The sequence below is a fragment of the Diorhabda sublineata genome, chromosome X (genome assembly GCF_026230105.1).
Source record: "Diorhabda sublineata isolate icDioSubl1.1 chromosome X, icDioSubl1.1, whole genome shotgun sequence".
Classification (NCBI taxonomy): Eukaryota; Metazoa; Arthropoda; class Insecta; order Coleoptera; family Chrysomelidae; genus Diorhabda; species Diorhabda sublineata.
In genome coordinates, this window is record NC_079485.1 from 21,616,811 (window position 1) to 21,639,393 (window position 22,583).

At 29.8% G+C, this 22,583-nt stretch overlaps 1 protein-coding gene across 8 annotated transcripts in view; it reads right to left on the reverse strand.

Annotated features, from left to right (window-relative positions):
- Positions 1-530: 530 nt before the first annotated feature.
- The window catches only part of LOC130451421 (neuronal acetylcholine receptor subunit alpha-7), a 52,076-nt gene continuing 30,023 nt past the window's right edge, over positions 531-22,583 (reverse strand). For 5 of the 8 annotated variants that reach the window (XM_056790418.1, XM_056790420.1, XM_056790419.1 and 2 more), the window contains 5 exons: positions 19,303-19,483; positions 16,247-16,322; positions 14,091-14,482; positions 13,517-13,785; positions 8,080-9,471 (listed from right to left, as the gene is read on the reverse strand). In XM_056790418.1, the coding sequence (XP_056646396.1) occupies positions 9,180-9,471; positions 13,517-13,785; positions 14,091-14,482; positions 16,247-16,322; positions 19,303-19,483 (1,210 nt within the window). In that variant the 3' untranslated portion in view covers positions 8,080-9,179. Of the gene's footprint in view, positions 745-8,079; positions 9,472-13,516; positions 13,786-14,090; positions 14,483-16,246; positions 16,323-19,302; positions 19,484-22,583 lie in introns of those variants that run through there. The other 3 variants (XM_056790425.1, XM_056790424.1, XM_056790426.1) reach the window with 1 other exon arrangement.

Sequence of the window (22,583 nt, forward strand, 5' to 3'; positions counted from 1 at the left end):
TATTATGATGAGCGTATAACTGACACAACGTATTGTGTCTAGCAATATTTTTATTTATTATAGTTGCTATAATACATTCATAATAGCACGCAGGAATTTATGAATGTAAGACAGTAAAATAAATTGATCATTCTGGTTTCGATACTAATTGGATTATCTGGTAACTTATTTAATGTGTTTAATAATGGTATAGATGCGACGAACGATGTAATGTATATCTCCAATTTCATGTTCCAATTAAATGAACTTCACAAACGGCATTATTTGTGATTTGCTTTTTGTACAAATATTTTATTTGTTGTATTCCATTATTGTATTGACCGTTTTCAATGCCACTCAAATGAAATATGAGTAGGTACATATTTGATATAAAGACATATTGGCCTCATGCAGAAAACATCTAAAGACGACACATATGTTGCTAATTGGGATCAATTTGTTCTTTTCATTCTTTTAGATGATATATCAAAGTGTATGTGTATAAGGAGTTTTTCAATCATAGATATTTAAATAAAACAATCAATTTCCTTTTGAGTCTTTAATTGAAATCATTTAACAAAGTTCAATCTATGTTATGAAGTTTACAACATCTGTATCTGTAGTGATGTATAACTATGCTGAAATTAACGATTCTTTCTCGTCGTCATTATTTCTTAGACCTATATCGCTAACCGTAACCTATTCTAGCCAAGAGCGGATTTATGAATCTATGCAAAAAGGATATTAAACTGGCAGCGTCAACCACTAAAAAATTAAACAAATATGATTGGATAAGTATGTCCACTTCGAATGTAATATTGAAAGGTTCATTAGTTTATAATAAGCTGAAGCAGACAATCGTTTCTTCCAATTGTTCATGGTTCGCTGAAAGTGTATTGTCCCTGTTGATTAGATGTTGACACATGCTTAAAATTTCAACAACTCAGTTCAAACTATGTTTATAAGTTATTGGTTAGAGACCAGTAGTGGATTGTCATATTCAAAGATTTTTTTATTAATCCGATCATCTTTAAGTTAATATTAATATTATTGGAAGAAGTATTTCATAAAATAACTCTTATAATTTACGAACATTATCGAAAAAGTTACAATCAAATCGCGTTCATTATAGAAGAAATTTTGTCAAATCGACAAGCGTTAGTACCTTTTACTCTCAGTCATTACGAGATACTGATGTCACTAAGCGCTTATATGTTCACATACATTATTTTCAATTGCATTGTTTGAACATAAAATTGGTAAGTTCACTACTAGAATTACCCGTATTTAGTTTAGCTAATTCATTTACTCAGGTCTGGATTTAAAACAGCGTAAAGTAAAGTGCAATAGACGTTATACTTTCATCTTAATATTATTTAGCAAAAAACTGATCAAGACATACTATTGACATATTTAAAATAATTCCTACCGCTTATTTTTCTTGTCAAATATATTTGATAAGATTACTCTCATTTACCATTCACTTGGATATCGATTAAAAATCTATTTCTAAGTTATAGACTAAATAACAGTAAGGTAAATTTTTTACTTTAATCGACGCTACAGAGCGTCATAAATTTTAGATATAGTTTTTTAGATATAACGTCACTATAAACACTGTGTGACTTTTATTTATTTTTACCAGAAATTTTTTATCTCTATTATTTTAAGAATATTTATTCACTAAGTAACAAGAAATAATGCTGGACTATATCCGACACGTTTTAAAATTGTTTTATTTCATTGTTTATCTTCTAAATCCAGCCTTAAATATAAATAAATAAATTTTATTCAGACAATGTTCAAAATTGTTCGCGATCTAACCCACAATTTATTACAAAATAGAAAATACTTTCTAATATTGATAATTCGGCCCGGTAAATCGAATGAAAATAACTAGTACTACATATAAAATCCTTACAAAATTATGATATCCAAAGTTTTCCTCAAATAAATTCGAATTTTTTGTTTTCTCAATATTTGGTTAAATGTTTATGATGACACAGAAGTTGAGTTATTTATAAAGCTAATAAATCAAGCTAATTCTGCTAAAATAAAAAGTCGAAAATATTTCCAAGGACACCAACATAAAGAAAATTTGCATAACAAAATTTTTATGAAAAGGTCTAACAATAAAAATATTGTTTGTTGGTGTTAATAGGAATTGGTAGTGTTTTCTTCCATCGAATTAGACTACTGAATGCAATTAGGTGGAATTTTAATATAAGCAAGGTTTACCCTGAGGACGAATTAATATTACTTTCTAATATATATGATGTTATTAGGTCATCTTTGATTTTGTTAAATAGCCAAATGGTCATTTTAATAGCTATTTTTCTGACTGTCAATTATCCAACTTTCACTCCTTTCAAATTTCAAGGAAAATCTAATTAGGAAATGTCATGTATTGATATTTGGACACTTGCAAACATTTTAAAAATCCCTTAATCTAGATATCTAACAAAAATATGGAATGTTATATCGATTATCATACAAGTCCAGTACTGAATGTAAACTGTTATTGTCAGGGTTGCCAACTCCGAGACAATAAATCAATAAATAAGTTTTTATAAACACAAAAAATTAACTAATTAACCAAAAAAAAGGATTAAGTGTAGTATTTTCTTCATTCTTCATCAATCACTATTTTTTTCAAATGATATTTTTTGCAGCTTTTATCGAGATCTTATCTTGTTTAGAATTAGATAAAAAATCAATGCAACTTATCTTTAAATAATATGTTTAGTAGTTTCTAAACAGCCTTTTTAGCGCTTAAAAATTTGCTTTTTTGGCACTAGCGAAAATCTGATCCGATTTCTCCTGAACGAATATTGAACGTTCACTGACTTGGAAATCGGAAACTGCACATTGAAAAACGTCTACATCTGCTTGACTCTTGGTCATTCTCAGATTGGAACAAAAAATGTTTTTCTTTCCTAGCAATAATTTGTTTTTGTTCATAGTTGCAAAGAGTAGCGCTTGGTTGAGTTTTCTGGAGAAGTCTTGGCAGCTTCAAATGTTCAAATGTTTCTGGTTGATCTAAGACCAAATCTTCTAAGCCCAAAAGCGTTTCAACGCATTTGGGCAAAAGTCTTCCAAAAGCGAGAAAATACGAAACAAGAGCAGAATAAAATTTTATAATCTTCTCAAGGGCTGAGCCTAATAACAACCATTTAGTTGGTATATGTTTAACAAGCTCTTGCCTTTGTATTTCGGCTTCCTCTACGAACTTTTTCAAACTTTCCCACTAGAGGACAGTTTGTTGAAAGTGATTTCGATTTAGTAACAAAGCATCAATTCTTCTATTACATTTTTACTGTTTAACTCCCAAATCCGGAACAATCCGTGTCCCAGGGGAAGACAAAGGAGACACAGAACAAGGGAATGGAAATAGGGACTGACCCGAGAGATCCGAGACGATTGGTAACCGTGGTTGTTGTATTCGTTGGTCGCAATCAGCGGACGAAGCGCTTAGCGCTAATACTACCTACCAATAGAGGCAGCGATCGGAAACATGTGGAGCATTCGCTGGCAAGCCGTTTTTGATGTGTATCCAGCACTGACTCACTATCATAGGCATATGAAAACGGACATTATAATTTGAAACGGAATTATGGAGAATAATTCAAGGAGCTCCAATTCATTTTCCTCATCCTCGTAACCAAATTCAATCATTTTTCTTCTAAGAAGGCTACAGCTCAACGTTCAAATACCGCTTTTTGGAAAAACGTTAAAAATTTTGAAAATGTTATTGGCTTTGATAGTGATGATCTAAAAAATGAAATAAACTTCTTTAACACTATCTATATCCAAAGAAAAATGAATGAGATTATTATTGCAGCTAAATATAAACGACTATCCAAGAAAACTATGCAGGTTTATCTATTGATGAAATTTTGGATAAATTTTTCATGAAAAATTGATAATCTGCTATTTTCTAAATAGATTCCACCGACATTTTCTAATCTAATCTAACACTTACATCAGAATATTTGGAGATTAAAATCCAAACTTTCCACCGTTTACAAAAATTGTACATTACTTTTTCTTCGCAATCTATATCGCACCAAATGACTATTTAACAATATCAATGATGAGTTAGTTCAGTTTATTGTTCCAATTTGCCCAGAGATTTGTATAACGGTCGCGTATGGATCGTCTTCTCTTGGTTATCAGGCTATTGTTAATTTGTATTGAGTCACTGTAGAGGTTAATTGTCATAGCTTCTTTTGCAATATTATCTGGCAGTTCATTCTCACGGATTATAGCAGGAGAGAGAAGAAGGAATCTGCAATGACTGAGCGAGATAGATTATTTTGTGTCTTCATATATACCAAAGTATCCTTTCATTGATAATTTTATCCATTAGGTTACAAATTATGAATGTTAAAGAAAAGTGACGATATGAGTGGAGATCTGTGAATGGTTTATATAGAATTGAAATTGAGTCCAGATATGATAGTTGGAGTAATAGGAAGTGGGGATTCGTGTGGAAACATAATTATTCCACACATTCCACATTTGCTTTGGATTTCAGGATAGAATTATCGGTATTCCCAGACTTCATAAATTTATAGAAAACAGTTTTACATTGACGGTCTGGATAATTTTTATTGCTGATATATATATATATATATATATATATATATATATATATATATATATATATATATATATATATATATATATATTCTGAAACGTAACCCAATCTAAAAAAGATTATTCGTAATATGAGCATATTCATTTTACGCTATTGTACTTGATAATTTAACGATATTGTTCAGAAGATATTTTGTTCGCAAATATTGAAATCGTGCTATTCCAAATATTTTAGAACAAAAAAATAGAATATAAGCTTTAAAATTAAACTTGAAGCAAGCAACATGTAGTAGTATTTGTCCGAAAAATAAATTAAAGCTAAAGAGCCTCGAGGAAAAAGTGGATATCAAACTGTTTAAAGGATATTTATGGGTACATAGAACGACCGCAGATAGGGTCGTTTTCAAAATAGGGGAGGATAAAAATGAAAAAGAATAATAGCTATATTTCCATATTCATTTGAATTTTTGCAGCTATATCAAATGTGCTATATAATTTAATAGTATATATTGATAAATCGTAATTTTTAATCAAATCAAATCACAATCTGAAAATTGGAACTATTAAAATAATAATTATATATTTTTCTGTTAGCGCAATGTTGTGAAAAACGGTAATTTTACGGGTAACAAAAAATATTAGAAAAATGAATATAGTTAAAATTAGAAAATCAGAGTAAGGACAGTGTTGTAACATTCGGAAAAGATAGTCTATATTTATTTGAAATTTAACCAATTTAGTGATGTTGAAGAATCTGCGGTTGTGTTATGTTCTATCGTAAATTATATATATATATATATATATATATATATATATATATATATATATATATATATATATATATTATAGATTGGATTCAATTTTCTTATGATTCAAGTGCTTATTTACTTACGCAGATTTAAACCTAATATATAAAGTCACATTGAAAATTGAGTCCAAAGAATCTATTTTTCGAATGTTCAAGAAATTGATAATTCAAAAAGCCCATTTAATGTGTTCACAGTGATCCATTTTATCATTTGAGCTCAAGTGTATTTCGATAGAATTATCGAAAAAAAAAAAAAATTGTGTCAATTTTTTCTTTCAAACTATATAATGTATCTACGGAAGCCCTAGAAATGTTAGATAATTCTTACGGTGAATGGATTTTAACTAAAATACGTGAAATTAGTAGTAAAGTGCATTCGAATCGTGTTTACAAGTAACGAAAGACTTGAATTTCCTGTTCAAATTTAGACAATTACTGTTATTAGTGAAAAGACACGCGAAACAATCGAAAACAAGTTTCGAACTTACTTCTTGGAAATTGTTTGGAACCAATAGTAACATCTTATATTGAATTAAAAGTGTAGGTGATGTTGACAGCTTTTTTATTATCGAAGTTTTGTACACTCTGATTATACGTTTGTCAGAAGGTGATAAATAAATGAAAATAATATTATTGCAATATATAGTATTCAAGATAGTAAACTTGTCGGGAGAAACGAATTTATGGGAAGATAAGTTGTACTTCGATAACTCATTATCTTATATGAACGTATTACTGGCCAATACGCCGCGGCGAGCTTTGAAAATATTCTAAAATTTCTGAAAATATGTTCGAAAAACGTTTCGATGAATCAATCATTCGTTGATATTATTGTGAAAAGGGAGAACTAAGAGTAAGAGTGTTTACCAACATTCGAAATTTTTCTTAGCTCTGCAGTTTATTTTGGTTTTCAATTAGTTGCCATTACCAAATTATTTATAAAGCCTCAACTTTCGTTTGAATATTATTTAACATGGAATTCGAATCATGAACACACCGATCAGTTTTGTTATTCAAACATAGGTTAGTTGATGAAACAACATAACTTTAAAAAAGTATTGGAACATAGATTTAATATTTCTTGATGATTAATTTATGATTAATATGAAGGAGGAGTTTCCTCCTCGCAGTAAGCAAACTGAGAGTTTATAACGTGTAATGTTGATGACAATTTGAGCTCAATATGAAAAACCGGATCAAAATAAATAAAATTTCAAATACAAATATAATTTCCTTAATAATTTGAACATATGAAAAAAATCAAGAGATTCATGTTATTCTGTAGTCAATTTTCTTTTCACAAGTCCAGAACACCGGAGAAGATCTCCAATCTCGGATGTTTTTTCTAATATAATATACAAGGTGATTCATGGAGAGTGTCTAATATCTGAATTGTATATTCTAGGATTGCGAAATATCATGATTTAATCCAAAATTATGTATATAAATATAGTTTTCGAGAAACTGGGTGTTGGAATTTGATTTTCCAAATAATATTTCAGGTGTCCACAATTACTATTTAAAAATTTATTTTACGTGTTTTTGGCTTATGAATTGCCAATTTGCACTATTTTTAGCATTGCCAATAATGAGCGCTAACTAAAATTATTGCATTTGGTAAATCTTATAAAAAATATATCTAGAAGCCTAAAATTTTTTGAAAATGTACTTTTATTTGATTCATGAAACTTAACTGGTTAATGAGTTGTTTAAAAAAATTTTAATAATAATTAATATATATATATATATATATATATATATATATATATATATATATATATATATATATATATATATATATAGCAGTAATAAAGTTCAAAAAAAATTTAGGTGGCGATTGTGGAAACTAGTTAATACGAAAATGAATATCCATATATAAACTTTCGGCATCCGGTATCTCGGAAACTAGCTACTACTAGATATTTCAATCAACGAAGCATGTTGATCTCAATCATAATATTTTGAGTTTTAGATCATACAGTTCCGATAATGAACATTCTTAATGAATTACCTTAAACTGAACTATCACAGAATGATTGTTTCAATTGTGTATAGTTAACATGAACCTAAACTCATATAAGTATAAAAATTTATAAATTTTTGGAAACTTGCAGTAACTTTCTTCTCATTGTTAACTACACACCAGTAGAAGTATTATTCAATTATTAGTAAATTAAAAATTCCTGCAAAAAATCTCCAATATTTAAAAAGCTTATACATTTTTCAAGAGGGGGTTTGGATATTTATAGAAATAATATAACTATCCTTTGGTGTATTACGCGAAATAATTGAATTATTATAGCTGTTATTTGAAAACTACCCTTTTGCTTACTATCAGTTAGCCATATCAAATAACTCAATAGTTTCGGCGAGTTCCACTTTTAATTGCAATTCTTAAAGTAAAAATAAGTAAGAATAGTTTTATGCAAATTGATATTGAAAATATAGTAATAAACTATTTTTATATCAAAAGCAATAACCTATAAACCCCTCGTGATTAAGAAATAAACATTTGGAAGGTTTGTCGAATATTCTTTAATTAAATATATATATATATATATATATATATATATATATATATATATATAAATATATATATATATATAAATATATATATATATATATATATATATATATATATATATATATATAAATATAAATACAAATAATATAAATATATAGGGGGGGTAGAAAGGTTATTTGTTCTTGTGGAAAGAAGTGATCCGATTCCTTGGTATCGGCCTGTCTACTCCTACCTGACATATATATATTATCATAATGACGTGCTATATATATATATATATATATATATATATATATATATATATATATATATATATATATATATATATATATATTATGAGGTGTAGTGGAGATTGAACAAAGTAATGGAATATATTTTCTTGATGTCCCAATATAAAATAAACACAAAAATAAAAACCTGAATTCAAATGCATAGCCAATAAAGCAGAAACTGCGTTAGGAGAAAATAATTATCCTGACAATAATGATAATAAACAAATACTACGATCAATTAAGGAATAAATTGATCGTGAATATCAAAAGGTAGAACACCCTTACTATATGTATATGGCTTTTCTAGCAACTACCAACTTATTTCAATAAATATGATATTTAATAATTCATAAAGAATATAATGTATTAAAGTATTTCACTCGAAGTTTCTTGTAATGATTTTGAAACTGTTTATATAGGATTTTTAAAAAATAGATTTAAAATCCATTTATATCATGAAATATAAGAAAACATTAATTTAATTAAAGAAAATTCAAACATCCTTGAAACAGAGAATTGTTCTAAATGATTGAAAACATAAATAAAAGAGCTATCAATAGCAGAAAAGACCTAAACAATTTGAGTGAAATTTAAAAATTCTCAATGTAACTATGAATAACTCAATTAAGTGTTGCTACTTATTTTTTGTGATATGACAACTAAAGATTAAATTTTTTGTGTGGTTGAAACAGATTTTATTTTGACATTTACGGCGGTAATTTATTAACTGATAAATTTATGCAAGTTGTCCATTCAAATTATATTTTGATGAAGACCGCACTATTTTTATGTTTATTTCTTAACCACTCTTGAACATTTACGCTATTGAGCTATATGTGCCGATAAGAAGCCGATTACATTTTCGTAAATATCACGAACTAAAAAGGGTCGATTAATTTCGTTTTGGCTGGTGTGTAGTATTTATAATGCGGGAATCTGTTGAGAATAATAGAACTAGGAATAATATGCTTGAGATTTGGAACGGGACGGGGATTGGCTACGATACAATGATATGAGGTGCCGAAAAAAGCACCGCTAACGTGGCGATGATAGTGAACAGAGTGAATATAATAAGGCACAGTCTGTCTACCACCATTGCAGCGAATTTCCAGTCTTTGGTGATGTTCGCAGCATCGTCTTCTTTCCGTAATTGATCAGTAATAAATCGTATTTCTTTCAAAATCATAGCAAGCTCGTAATCAGCACTGATGCATGAATGATTTGCACCTATGGATTCTTGAAGGCGGGGACCACCATCATTACCACCATTACCGCCTTCCTCGTTTTGTCTACATAAATACTATATTTCAATATAAATATTATCAATTCAACAGTCAATCAACACACAATGCTGGATAACCCAAAATGTTTTCAATTATTTCATTGTACCTACCGACCATGGGACGAAGCTTAGTTGCATACATCATAAGATTTGCCTAATTAGAAAAGTATTCTAAGAAAGCTGTTACTCATAACGCACCTTCGCTCAAATAGTGTTAAAACTCGAAAAATCTCTTTTATTGTACCATTGGTGCTAGAAATTTTGAAAATCATATCTCAAATTATCTCAATTTTTCAATTATCTTCCAAAAAGTGAAAAACGAAGGTATGACTAACCGTTAATCTTATTACTGGATAGTTTGCTTTTTTGAGTTTTAACACTATTTTAGCGGAGGTGCGATATACTTTCTCTGTTACGAGTGTTCTACACTATTTTTTTCTGTTTCGGCTTGTATTCACATTATTTATTCATGGAAAAATTGTTAAAGATATACATTAGGGAAATTACACCATAACGTAGGTAGTCGGTTCGTAGCATTGATTCAAGTTTGACAGTTGACTTTGGAAATATTATTTAAATTTAAAAGTTTGCTTAAATCATTCATTCTGAGGTTAGGTCTTTCCAAGAAATTTAGCCACTCTTAATTTGTATGTTTAATCCCTATTCCATGACTACATTTACTTTGTCTAAGAACTCATCATGATTGACTGTAAATAGTATCTTAAAATTGAAATAACCTCACACGACCCTTTCACATGTCCGGATAATGCATTGTCCTGTCAGCTGTCAAAATGAAACTTATTCAAGGGCACCAGCCTACTACAAGAAATGACCATTACTTACACGAAAATGTGTGCGAGAATAATATTGCTCTAATACCAAAACATAGAAAAAATATTTTTTTACTTATTTTTTGTTTAACTCTATTATGTAATTATCGAAGCATCGCAAACTAACGTGTTAATTGAGTACAAGTGAATAGATGACATTTACAGAAATAAAAAAGTTCTCAGCGACATTTGAACCCTTTATTGCATCTACGAAACCCCTATCTCTTTTGGAACCATTAAGTTTGGTGTAGTGTTAGTGCCGATAATGGAAAGTGAATAGTGCAATTCTAGATGTACCGTTGGAAGAAAGAAATACTAATCATTCATTGTAGACCACTGCGTTGTCTATTGTTACATATAATTAGAAAAGAAGATTTTGAGAAAAGAATTTTGAGAAATAAGATTGATTGCGACCAATACAAAATAATTTCAATATGTAATAAAACATAGCTAATGACAATATCTATTCATTGGTCGCGTTTGCCTTAACATATGGGGGCTTTTCAGAATTGGTTCGACGGCAAGGCTGTTGCAAGAGGCCAAATTATCCGTGTACATATTTACAATAACGGTGTATCGTAGTCCTCTTGTTTATTCCACAGAACCAGCAGTCCGTATCACATTCTCAATTTTCATTGCATATGTATTTCCCATAACTTAAGGTGCTCCTTAATATTCGAGTAAGGGATTCTCACTTCAGGTTCGCAACTGTTAGCGTTTGAGTGGCTCCAAGATGGTCAGGTCGTTGTTAATTTGATCATTGTTGTAATCACGTTTATAAGAAAAAATGGATCAAGTAATGAAAAATCATTACCCCTATAGATATTACTTTGATAGATGAATCAACAGCATTTATTTTGCACAAGGAAATTATGAGTATTGAGGAGGCAAAATCTCCCAACAATTTAACTACTGAATCACTTATACAGGGCAAATTTTCTTGTCCCCAATTAGAGGTTCTATTAATAAACGACATACTTATTATAATTTCGAATGTCAAATCAATCTTATTTGTCGTGACGTATATTGGTAATATAAACACTTCGAAGCACAATATCTTGACTATGTCATAAGTGTGTAGTATTCTTATATTAGTAGCTTTAAAATTGTTCTGGAATGCTACGGACGGACATTATATTATTTACAATGCAATTGAAAAAATCGAAGCGTCGTACAAATTATCTGTCTGAAATAATTCAAAAAGAGTCAAGCTGTTTGTAAACGAATACATACTATTCAGATGCTTTCTCATCAACTTGACATATTTCAATTACTTCTAAAATCGGTGTCCCACGAATTTTATCCCACCGTATTGCTCCATTCCCTCTTGCGTTATGTTACTTAAATTCATAAGACCCACAAATAAGAGTTAAATGGGAGAAAAACGTTGAACTTAACTAGTCAGGCTTCATGAATGTTTATTCAATAGATGGATTTTTTTATATCATATGCTATAGAAGAAGTACTAAAAAATATTTGTTAACATTTCCAAAAGATTCAGAAGATACCTTTCAGTATAATTAGAAAAATTTGAAGTTTCAGAAGCTTTTGAAAATATTGGTCATACGAATTTAAGAAAGGATCTTTTACGAAGATTGTTTTATACGATCGATAATTGTGTATGGTCAAAAGCAGTTGACGTGGAAGATATGAGCATACACCTCCTAATCAGTATCTGTAGGTAATCATATAGTTATAAAATAAGTTTCGAATAAGAAACTCGATCTCCTAATTTCAATTACAGAAATCGGTGGAGCAAAATGATAAGATTCTCACATAATGAGGATGATGATTCATAAGATATTACGGAGTAAAGATAGATAAAAAATAAAGTTATTTCTGATTTTGATTTGTAGAATCATGTCCATTTTCCAAATTTATATTTTTCTTCCAATAATTTAAAAATAAAAAGATATCTTTCAATTCAAATCTAATCTACTCTAATCTAATCAAAGGGAGATATTTTTATTGATTTATGTTACTCGTATTAAATATTTTATCCACAACTGTTGTAAAATGTATCCATTATAGGTCTGTTTACTCGATCTTAATATTACACATTAATTAAAGCTGTGATCAATGAATCCTTTCTGCTGTTGACAGATGTATCTTTTTTTAGCTACAATATTACATTGTTTTACTACAAAAAATCGGTTTCTAAAATTTAATCGAACCACTAAATATTTTTAATTCAGTTCTCTGCACACGCAAAAATGAAAAAAAATGAATTTTTCTAGACCAGATTCGAAGCTGGGAGATGCAGTTGAAATCCCCGGTGTATCTACACTGAGCCATCAGCATCTATTAAATTTGTTTTTCAATATACCACTTTTTCAAAACAATACACCGAAGTAGTATTTTAAACAAAATAAATTTAACTTAAACCTGTCAAAATTATTGTTTGTGTGCATAGATTTCTCAGCACTTTGATATTCTGAGTTAAATAGTGATAAAAACCAACTAAAACTAAATGTAGAAAATGACTTTTTTTAAACACCTTTAGAAATTAGAGAAACTGCTGAAGTTACCTCATTAAATGTTTTGCCAGGAAAGACAAGGAAAGTATATAATATGGCTTATGAATCTTTTTTAAACTGGCAGAAGAAAAAAATACCAATTCATTTTCTAAAAGGATTTTGTTAGTATACTTTATTGAATTATCCGGAAGAGATATGAATCTTCAATGCTATAAACTTTATTATTCAATGTATAGAAGTATGATCCCCTCACATCAAGGTATAAATTTAGAAAATTATAGAAAATTACGAGCATTCATGAAACAAAAATTAGAAGGTTTTCAGCATAAAAAAGCGAAAACTTTTTCTAGCGAAGATATCAGTAAATGACGCTTCCTCGCTTAGTTTTATGGTCGGTAGTGACAACAGACTAACTGAAGAAACTTTAAGCTTTCCTAAATTATATATTGCTTGATATCTACTTGCTCATATACTATATAATATGTAATATAGCACGGATACACTGAGAATTGTTTCGATTGAATTGATACATTTTTTGAAGGTTGTGGTGTGTATGAAAGAAAATATCAAATATTACTTTATTTTCTCAACACGAAATGCGTCGGGAATTGTTGAATATTTAGAAATTGTTAATTTTAAACATGCTGGGATAGTTGAAATGAGCACACCTAACCTCAAATTCTCTCGTATATTTCTATGATCTGATACGATTTCCATAGAAACTATAATATTGTGTCAGACGTACCTATAAACATTTCTAAAAAACGTCGCAGGCTGAAGTGGTGTAGGTGTGCCTCCTCCCCTATAATTATGCCTAAAATCATCGTCTATATCTAAAACATTAGCTAGTAAACTTTTCGACGATCGTTCTTTCATTTCTACCTCAGGAAAATGCATCGTTCTTCGTTCAGAAGGTTCAGATCTATTCGGTGAAGATACAAAATTATTTTTTTTTTCGATAGGTCTATGCATACGTAGAATCCATGGAAGCCAACATAAAAATACCACTCGTATCTAAAACAAAGAATTCTAGATGATTTTAGTATTTAACACAAGTATATAACAGTATGTTTTGGAAACTCATAATATAGAACTTGAATGAAAATGTAGTTAAATCTGTGAGCTAGGAAACTAAAGAATTGTTGTTTTATTCCAATTTATCATGAGACATTTATATGTATATATGGTGCGGTGATCATTTTCAATTTGAGCGAAAAATGACATAAAGGAAGTCCAACGTAAACAAAATACGTCGTAAAAATAAATAAGAAAAATTAATAAAAAAATTTTTTCCCTATATATTCATATTATTAACTTACCCATTGCGACATTTCATGGGTATCAGCGTTTCGATGATGGTAGTTGAGAATAAGAATAGTTGATACGACAGAAGATGCAACCATAAACATAATGCAGTTAAAGTATGTACCAAGCAGTGGAACAGCATCAGAAGTAGCAGGCATAGTTTCAGCAACCATATTCAAAAATACAGTGAGAGAAAGTAAAATGGTTACGCCGAGTGATAGTTTTTCACCCGAATCTGGAGGCAGAGTAAACCCAAGAACTGCCATAGACGCGATTAAAACACATGGTACTATCAAATTAAAGAAGTAGTAGAGAGTACGTCTTCGAATTAGAATAAAAAATGTTATGTCAATGTAAGGCTCTGGACAGCAATTGTAATAAATCTCGTTTCTTTTTCCAGGTACACCTAAAAAATAAATAAGGGTAAATCATTATATTACGTTTTCAGTACTTGTTTCCCATAATGGAAATACTGAATAAATCATTAATAAAAATAAATTCTAATGTTAAAGTCTATGAATATGTTCAATTGATATTTTTCAATAGCACTTTAAAGTGAGACATTATAGATACTTAAATGCAATATTCGTGATGTAGAAATTATTGATCATGAAATTATTCGGCGATTTCCTTCAAAGTTATTCTCTTCCGCACTAACACACTCACTCCAGCGATTTTACCAGGCAGCAATTCCGGAATTCTTTGATTAGAACCTCCGACACTACCCATAATAATCTTCTTGAGGACTTCTCGGTTGATATCAGTTCTTATGCTACCAATCGAACTGATAAGAGAAGTTGTATATACACGCTGCACGCTCATGTCGTTGCACAGCTCGACCGATCGCCCTTTTTGCATTTCGTCTTCCATGCTTTCCCGACACACTTTTGTTATTTTATGGCAACGAAACAATTACAGTAATACTGTTAATTTCAGTTGTCAAATTTCCCAATTTTATATGTAATTTGATCACTACGCATTGCTTGAGATTTCGCTTCTCCGTATTTATAACGAGCACCATCAATACATGTGTATGAAACAAATATCTGATAGAGAGCCGATGATCACATGTAGCTGTAAACAATATATAGGTATGGATAGAGCTATATTATATGGTAGAAGTTTCGTTGTTCTGTTGCTAAAAATCCGTCTCGTTACTTAACTACCAGAACTTGTATATTTATTTAATGATACAAGATTAGAAGTTTCCTTCAAATGCATAGTGTAAAGTTCTCATGTAAGCGTAATTCCATAATATGAGATGAAACTTAATTTTCACAACCTTTCTGGATTTGGACTGAGATACAAAGAGTTTGTACATGTACTGCCGACCTAAATGATCTATTGTATACCCTCTTTGCTGGAGCTAGGCTGAACTACGCAACAGTTCTTAGTACAGTTCCAAAGCATTGACGGATGCTATAATTTAAGAAGGCTTTGGAGACGTTGGTTCTCTACTTTCGATCTCGTTCGGGCAACGGTACTGGATGTCTTAGTACATGCAGAAATTATATGTTCATGTGCCTCACCCTTTTCTTCAAAAAGCCTGCTTCATTTTTATGCTTTCAAAGTGTTCATTCAAGTGACAGAAACCAGAAACCCTTTGAATATCGTAGATTGTTTCCGCTTAGGTCGATGTATATGCTGGATCTTACTTGATAATAATTTCCGAAGGAACAGCCTAAAAGCGATTATATACTACCACAAGAATTTTCGGCAATTTTTTCAGTTCTGCTTTGAAGTGATGAGGAAAACCGAACAGTTGTGGTTCTCCTTTTTTGTCCGATTATTTGCTTCCTCGTTCCCTTGTATGTCCTTTTGTTCTAAATAAGTAGAATTTTTTTCTTTGACGAGTTTCTAGGCGCTTCATGATGAACTTTGATTTGATTGTTTGTGATAGTGTTTGTCTAAACTGATTTGTGCACAACTTCCAATGGATAGCATTTTTGCATGGAAACTGATAGAACGGATTCCAATGGAATTTAAATCATGGTGTACATCATTCACAATATGCTGGGGCTATATCCCAAATTTTTTAACAGATTTTTTGATGCTGCCATTCTATTGCTATATGAGAAAATAATTATAGAAAGATCGGAAAAAATATTTAACCAATTGCACAAAACAAAATTATCGTGTGAATAAATATGATAATAATTCATTTACTCACCTAGCAGATCCCATTCTCCATTTGTTATGAAACTACTTAGGTCTCCTCCAGCGTCATCTTGTAGTTGAAGATCCAACTGCAATAAAAATACTGAGTGAATGTATTAAGCACACTGTTCACACCACAAAAAAAAAACCAATAAGAAGGCCGACTTGCATCTAAATTTCAGCAGCACAAATTTAGTTCTGCCACTTACCAGCCGTGGCGCTCGTGTAATAAAATGTGTCATTACTGTCAATCTTGATTGTCAAGATAAATAATCATTTGTTTAAATTTCCCTAACGGTTTCCTAATGTGTGTTCTAAATGGGAAGAATTCTGTTAAATTCAATGCTAAACATCAAATTATTGCTTGTGTGAAAATCATTCTGATCTGATCTGAAAAGTGATTTTACAAATTTCAATAAAAACTATTTGAAGTATAAAGCTATCCCATCTGTTGCTACCTCTCATCTGCCTACATTGTCTACTTCCATTTATGAAGATCATAGTTACGTCAAAGTTTAAGACCGTCTAGTAACCTAATAATATTCATATGCTGCAAATACAGGTAAAGTAGACAGATACTTATATGATCGTCGAAGAGCATCAAGGTGATAGACCGTGCCATAAGAGCCATTGGAGTTTTCAAGTGAGTGAATTTTTAGACTCTATTGTTACAGAGAAAATTAGTCGTTTTGATAAATAAAAGTCAGGTTTTTTTACTGTTTAGAAGTTAAGTTTAAATATTTCGAAAGTAAATTCTGCCGTTCTTTAAAGGAGAAAACAACTACTTTCCTGACTAATGCTTCTACGAATATTGAATTACAACTCCTCTGAAGAGTGTCAATCAACCCTTTTGTAGATATTAACATCCCCAATGGCTCGCAGTTGAGGTAAGGTTGTAACTACCGACTAGTTTCGACGTCATTACGTCTCATCAGAGCAGGTTAGCAACCCATATTAGAGCTTGAGTTCCGCATGAAGACAACCTCAAAGAGTGTCTAGATTCCGATGATAAATAAGGTGTGTAAATTGTATATATATTGTATATACAAACTTCTTTTATGTTCTGGGGCTCACTTGTATTTAAAGCTATATTTTTTTTGTTGAATCCCAAAGTAATGGTACTTTACCATTCTTATGATGTGCAATTTAAATTACTGTTTTAGTTCTGATTAATATTTGTTTGCATATTACATTTTTCATTTTATTTGTGAGAAAAATCTGTATTTTGTCAGTCTTCATTTTGAAATTGATATTGTTTGCCACCAATTTTCCTTGATTTAGTTGAAAATGTATTTAAATATTATTTTGTAAATAAAAGTGTCCTAGTTTTAAGATGTTTTTTATCGTGAATTCAGGAAACCAGGAAATTAGAACTAACAAATAAGTTTACATTTCTCCTTAGTGTGTATTTTGTGACCCCTACAGCATCACACAATCACACCAAGTTATTGTCTTGAGAGATTGAATGTAAACTGTTTACCTTCTAAAAACGATTATTTGGTTATTGAAAGGCGCGTCAGTGTAATTGTGAGTATTGGTATAGTGGTAGAGTAGACAAAGTCTTTAGTATGAGTAGTATCAACGGTTGCAGAAATTTCAACTTAGTTACACAGGGTAAATATCTCATATTTGTTTATAATAAGAAGTAAAAATGAATATAATATAAATAGATAGAATATAATATAAATAGATTATAATAATTGATTAAAATATTTTCCTTTTCTTCTTAGTAACTACTTATTAAAAAGAATATGAAAGACAAGTATCAAACACGTCTTATAACAAAGCAGTCAAGAGAGATGACATCAGAAAGATAATCGCGCGAATGTACATTTGTTGATATAGAGAACGCGAACTTATAACCAGGGCCCTTTGTTTCAGCTTGGAAAATCAGTAAGTCTCTTTGTGAGGATAGAAATATTGTTTTTAAAAATAATTGTAGTGAAAAGTTTGAAAATATTAAATTCTTGAGATCACTTTGCATAGTAACAAGTTGGTCACTTGAACATACCCATTATTGATTTTGCAAGCAGAACAGGAATATTTTTTTTCTGAATTTGATGCGCCTTTGCAAATGTATTAGACGACGCGATCTTTCCTTGAAAATGCAGGCTATGCGGGGTCTACAAAGAAAAAATTTTTACGGCTCAATAATATGACGATCTTGTTTAATACATTCGAGTATATCAACGATGTTTGCAGGCACAACGACAGATTTTTGACAGCAAGGAATGAACATCGCCCGCATTTGAATTGATTTTACTAGTTTTTATTGTGATGAAGGAAGGGACTTCCTCAATATGTATTAAATTCATTGATGCACTCTTATAATCAATATCGAAAATTATGAAAAATAGCTGCACGAATGTGTTTACCGGTTGATCACATTGTTTATTTCACTGACCTTTTCAATTAATTGGGATGATGTGTCATCTAGAGATCGATACTGTATGGTACAGGCCAAGAGAAATAGAGAAATATTACCAATTAACAATAAAATCGCTATATATGAAATCTCAATGTATCCATACAAGGGCTTCAAAAAATTTGAGAAAGTTTTTGGGAATTTGAAGTATTGCTGTCACTTTATGAAGACCTGTAACACTAACAAATTTTTCAAGTGATTATCGTCGAATAAGTTTGCATATGCTTGTTCCATGACAGCCATCGAAGAATGTCCCCCATATCTACGCAACTCATGGAATAAACTGGACTGATATATCTCATTTGAACCCAATTGAACATACTTGAAGTAAACTTACTAGGCAACTGGCGCACGTAGGGATCCATCCTACAAGTTTTCCAGAGATTTTCCATGTTGCAGGAGAAGAAGACGAAAGATGCCCCAACAACTAATTACTGATCTGGTAAACTGTATCATCCGACATCTTATCTTTGCATTTAGTATTTGAAAATGTTCTCTATATAATTTAATGAATTAAATCAGTGTTGTCTGGTTATTGAAATTGAGTAATGAAAATTATTGCAAAAATGTGATCTCGAAGATTGAAAGTGAAGCAAAACTTTCGATTCAATATGTATACGTACATAGTATGTGTATATACAAACCTGCAACCCGTCGTACGTCCAGCTTCCGAACTTCATTTCACATCGCTGATCATCGAATGGAAACCAAGTTATATCAATTTTGCACGTGCTTTTAAATATGCCGGGTGGAACGTACAAACAGCTGCCGTTGTTGCGAACTACAACGTTGGTTGGATAGGTCCCATCAAAGCCCTCATCAGCACTGTAAGAAATAAGTTAATAGGTACAATCAGACGGTCTAACGAAGTTAAGTTGAGGCAAAAAAATAAATGAAATTTTAAGTGACCAACAATTGTACAAATAAAAAGTTCAGAAAAATGGAATATTTACAATTGGAAAAAAATAATTATTAGATTGACACAATTGTTATTCCCAATAGCTGTGTAAAATATCTTCTATTATCAAATTACTAATTAGCATATTGTAGACTTTCTTACGTTTTCTTTTCTCACTAAATTTTTAATTGAACACCAAGTGATATTGAAAAGTTTTGATTATGAAATATATAGACACAATTGTATTTAGTAGTAGTATATAATAATACTGATGATAATTTTTTGCTTTCAATGGTTTCCATTAGAAAATCAATAATAAGTTGTCTTTGGATCCTACTTTTTAATCATAATATGATTGGAAGCTAATCCCTTTTATAATATATCCTATATTCAGTGGATTATCTGGCACAACTAGCACTTAATTAAATGTAGAAGAAATATTAAGAACTATTAACTAAAATCTATATTGAAGTAAGAGAGTAACCCTAGATGAACAATAATGTATTTAAGCAGTATTAGTTTTTATTTATTATGCATTGGCAAAACTGTCTGTATTATAGAATTTTGCATAAAGAAGAATTTGAGTTTAGTAAGTAAAATTTGTTGGGACTAATTTTAACTATATGGACCTATATATTGTAAGAAATATTTTTTAAAATATAAAACAAACAAGGAGAAGAAAACCATTTAACATATTTTTCTATTGTCTATTTCCACTCACTTACTCAATTTTTTTTATGATACTTAGGGACGGTATTAACCATTTTATTCATTATTACGTACTTTGATTTAGAATTTTTGTAGCAACTCGACTGACTGCTGGGATTGATAGTATTTACCTGTACGAATTCGATTTATAGGGGTCTAATATTTTTAACTCATTTTGGTCTACAAAATTTTTCTTCATAATTCCAAATACTGCTTATTATTATTAAAAAATTAATTTTTTCCTAGTTTTCACATCTCAAAAATATGTAACAGCCATTAATCAAATTATTCGTAGTTGCATTGAAATTTAATTTGCTTAAGACAGTTTCTTCAAGAAATTTCATTACTAATTGTGCTATCACACTTGATATGGAAGCTTCCCTAGCACAATAATCATTTTGTTTATATATTTAGTTTTCAAAGATAACGTGTTTGTTCTAGAGCTTTTATAAAATCGTTTTGAGTTACGTCTGTGTATTTTTTAATTTTGTCCCATTGTTTCATTAATATTTTTTTCATAATTGTAATAAGATATTTGTATATGAAGAAGCTACATATAATGAAATTTTTGATGTAGTATTTATTTTGGTATAAATTTTTTTTCAAAATATTCTTCAAATAATTAGATCGGTTAGAGGAGTTTGAATATTTGAAACAATCGGTATGTGCAGTTTTGGCAAAACATATGTTTTAGGGGGTATGGCATTGTGAATTTTCAATTTTTTGCATCTGATGGCGAAGTAAATATTTTTTCTTACCAAATTCGAATTAGATCATTATTTTGTTTTTGATGAGAATTCGAAATGTCTTATTTAATTTTTTTGTACGTTGTCTTATCATTTAATAATCACATCATTTTATTATTATAATCTTCTGATTTCATAACAACCGTTTTATTGGTCAAAGTATTTAGATGGTTTGGTTTTGGTTGATAAATTCCTTGGCTTTAGTTATATTTTGATATTGTTCTGATGTTTTGATTTTAATTTTTTTTTTCAAAATTACTTTTAATATTATAGCTATCAGATTTTATTTTATTTTGAGTTTTGTTATTTAGATTATTGGATTGGATTCAATCTTACATAAGAGATTTGTCACGGGTAATTCTTTTTCAATTATCAATAGGTGATCGTTTCAATATTAGGTTGTTAATTTGTTTAATGTTGTTTCAGTTTTTTTCTCGACATTTTTGTGAAATGTTATTTATTATTTCCCTACTTCAATTGATATGTCTATCAATTCATTTTCTAGTTTCCTGATTAGGGTTGTACATTCGGCAATAGATACTTAGATAAAATGTGATTTCGATATTTATGCTGCCAGCGACTATTTGTAAATCTTATATAGGACAATTTTGAATTTAGAAATGTAGATATCAACTTTTTTGTAACTGAGTAAAAAAATTCTTCGGTTTTTCTGCTTTGCAATTTTGTGAATGATATTTTCGTGATTATACTTCTGACTATTACCCGAAATAATAAAAGAAACTCAAAAATATTGTAAAAAAGATTCAATATCCATAAAATGAAATTAATAAAATCATCCGGCAACGTACATATAAATTATACAATAAAAACAATAGAAATCCAACTACACAAATAAATTCAAACCAAGAAAAAGATACACTTTAGTCATAAAACACACAACACATTATCACCGCTATTCACTAAACTAAAAAACAAAACTAAAATCACTTAAAAATCAAATATTATGTACTCCGTACCATGTATGAATTGTCCACAAAATTATATAGGAATGACTACATAATACTTGGAGAACAGAATGAATAGTCACAAATACCCAAGAATACATCAACTGCTTTGTACAAACATGAAAAAAATGAATACCATGAATTTGACTCCAAAAAAAATCTTAACCCAAGACACAAATTATCAAAAATTATTAATCAAAGAAATGATGTACACTAAACAAGTTAAGTTTTCTGTAAATGCTAGACAAGATATGAAAAGCCTCAACCACGTTAACCATAAACTGATTAATTAGTTAATTTCAATCTACCTGGTATAATATCGTTTTGTTGAAATTCTAAGGTGAATATATTGATTTCAATACTGAGTTAATAATTATGTTTTTAAGAAAACAACTAAATGTTTTTATATATCTGGCAAAGAAACACCAAAGTGCACTAACTTTAATATATTTTCCGATCTTTCGAATACTTATGTATTTATCGTCTGGGAAATAAGGATTTTTGAATTCTGAATTGTATTGATTCTTGTAAAAATTTTTAAATTCATAGGCTTCCAAATTCAATATTCAAATTGATGTTGATAGAAATATTGATTAATTGAAAACATA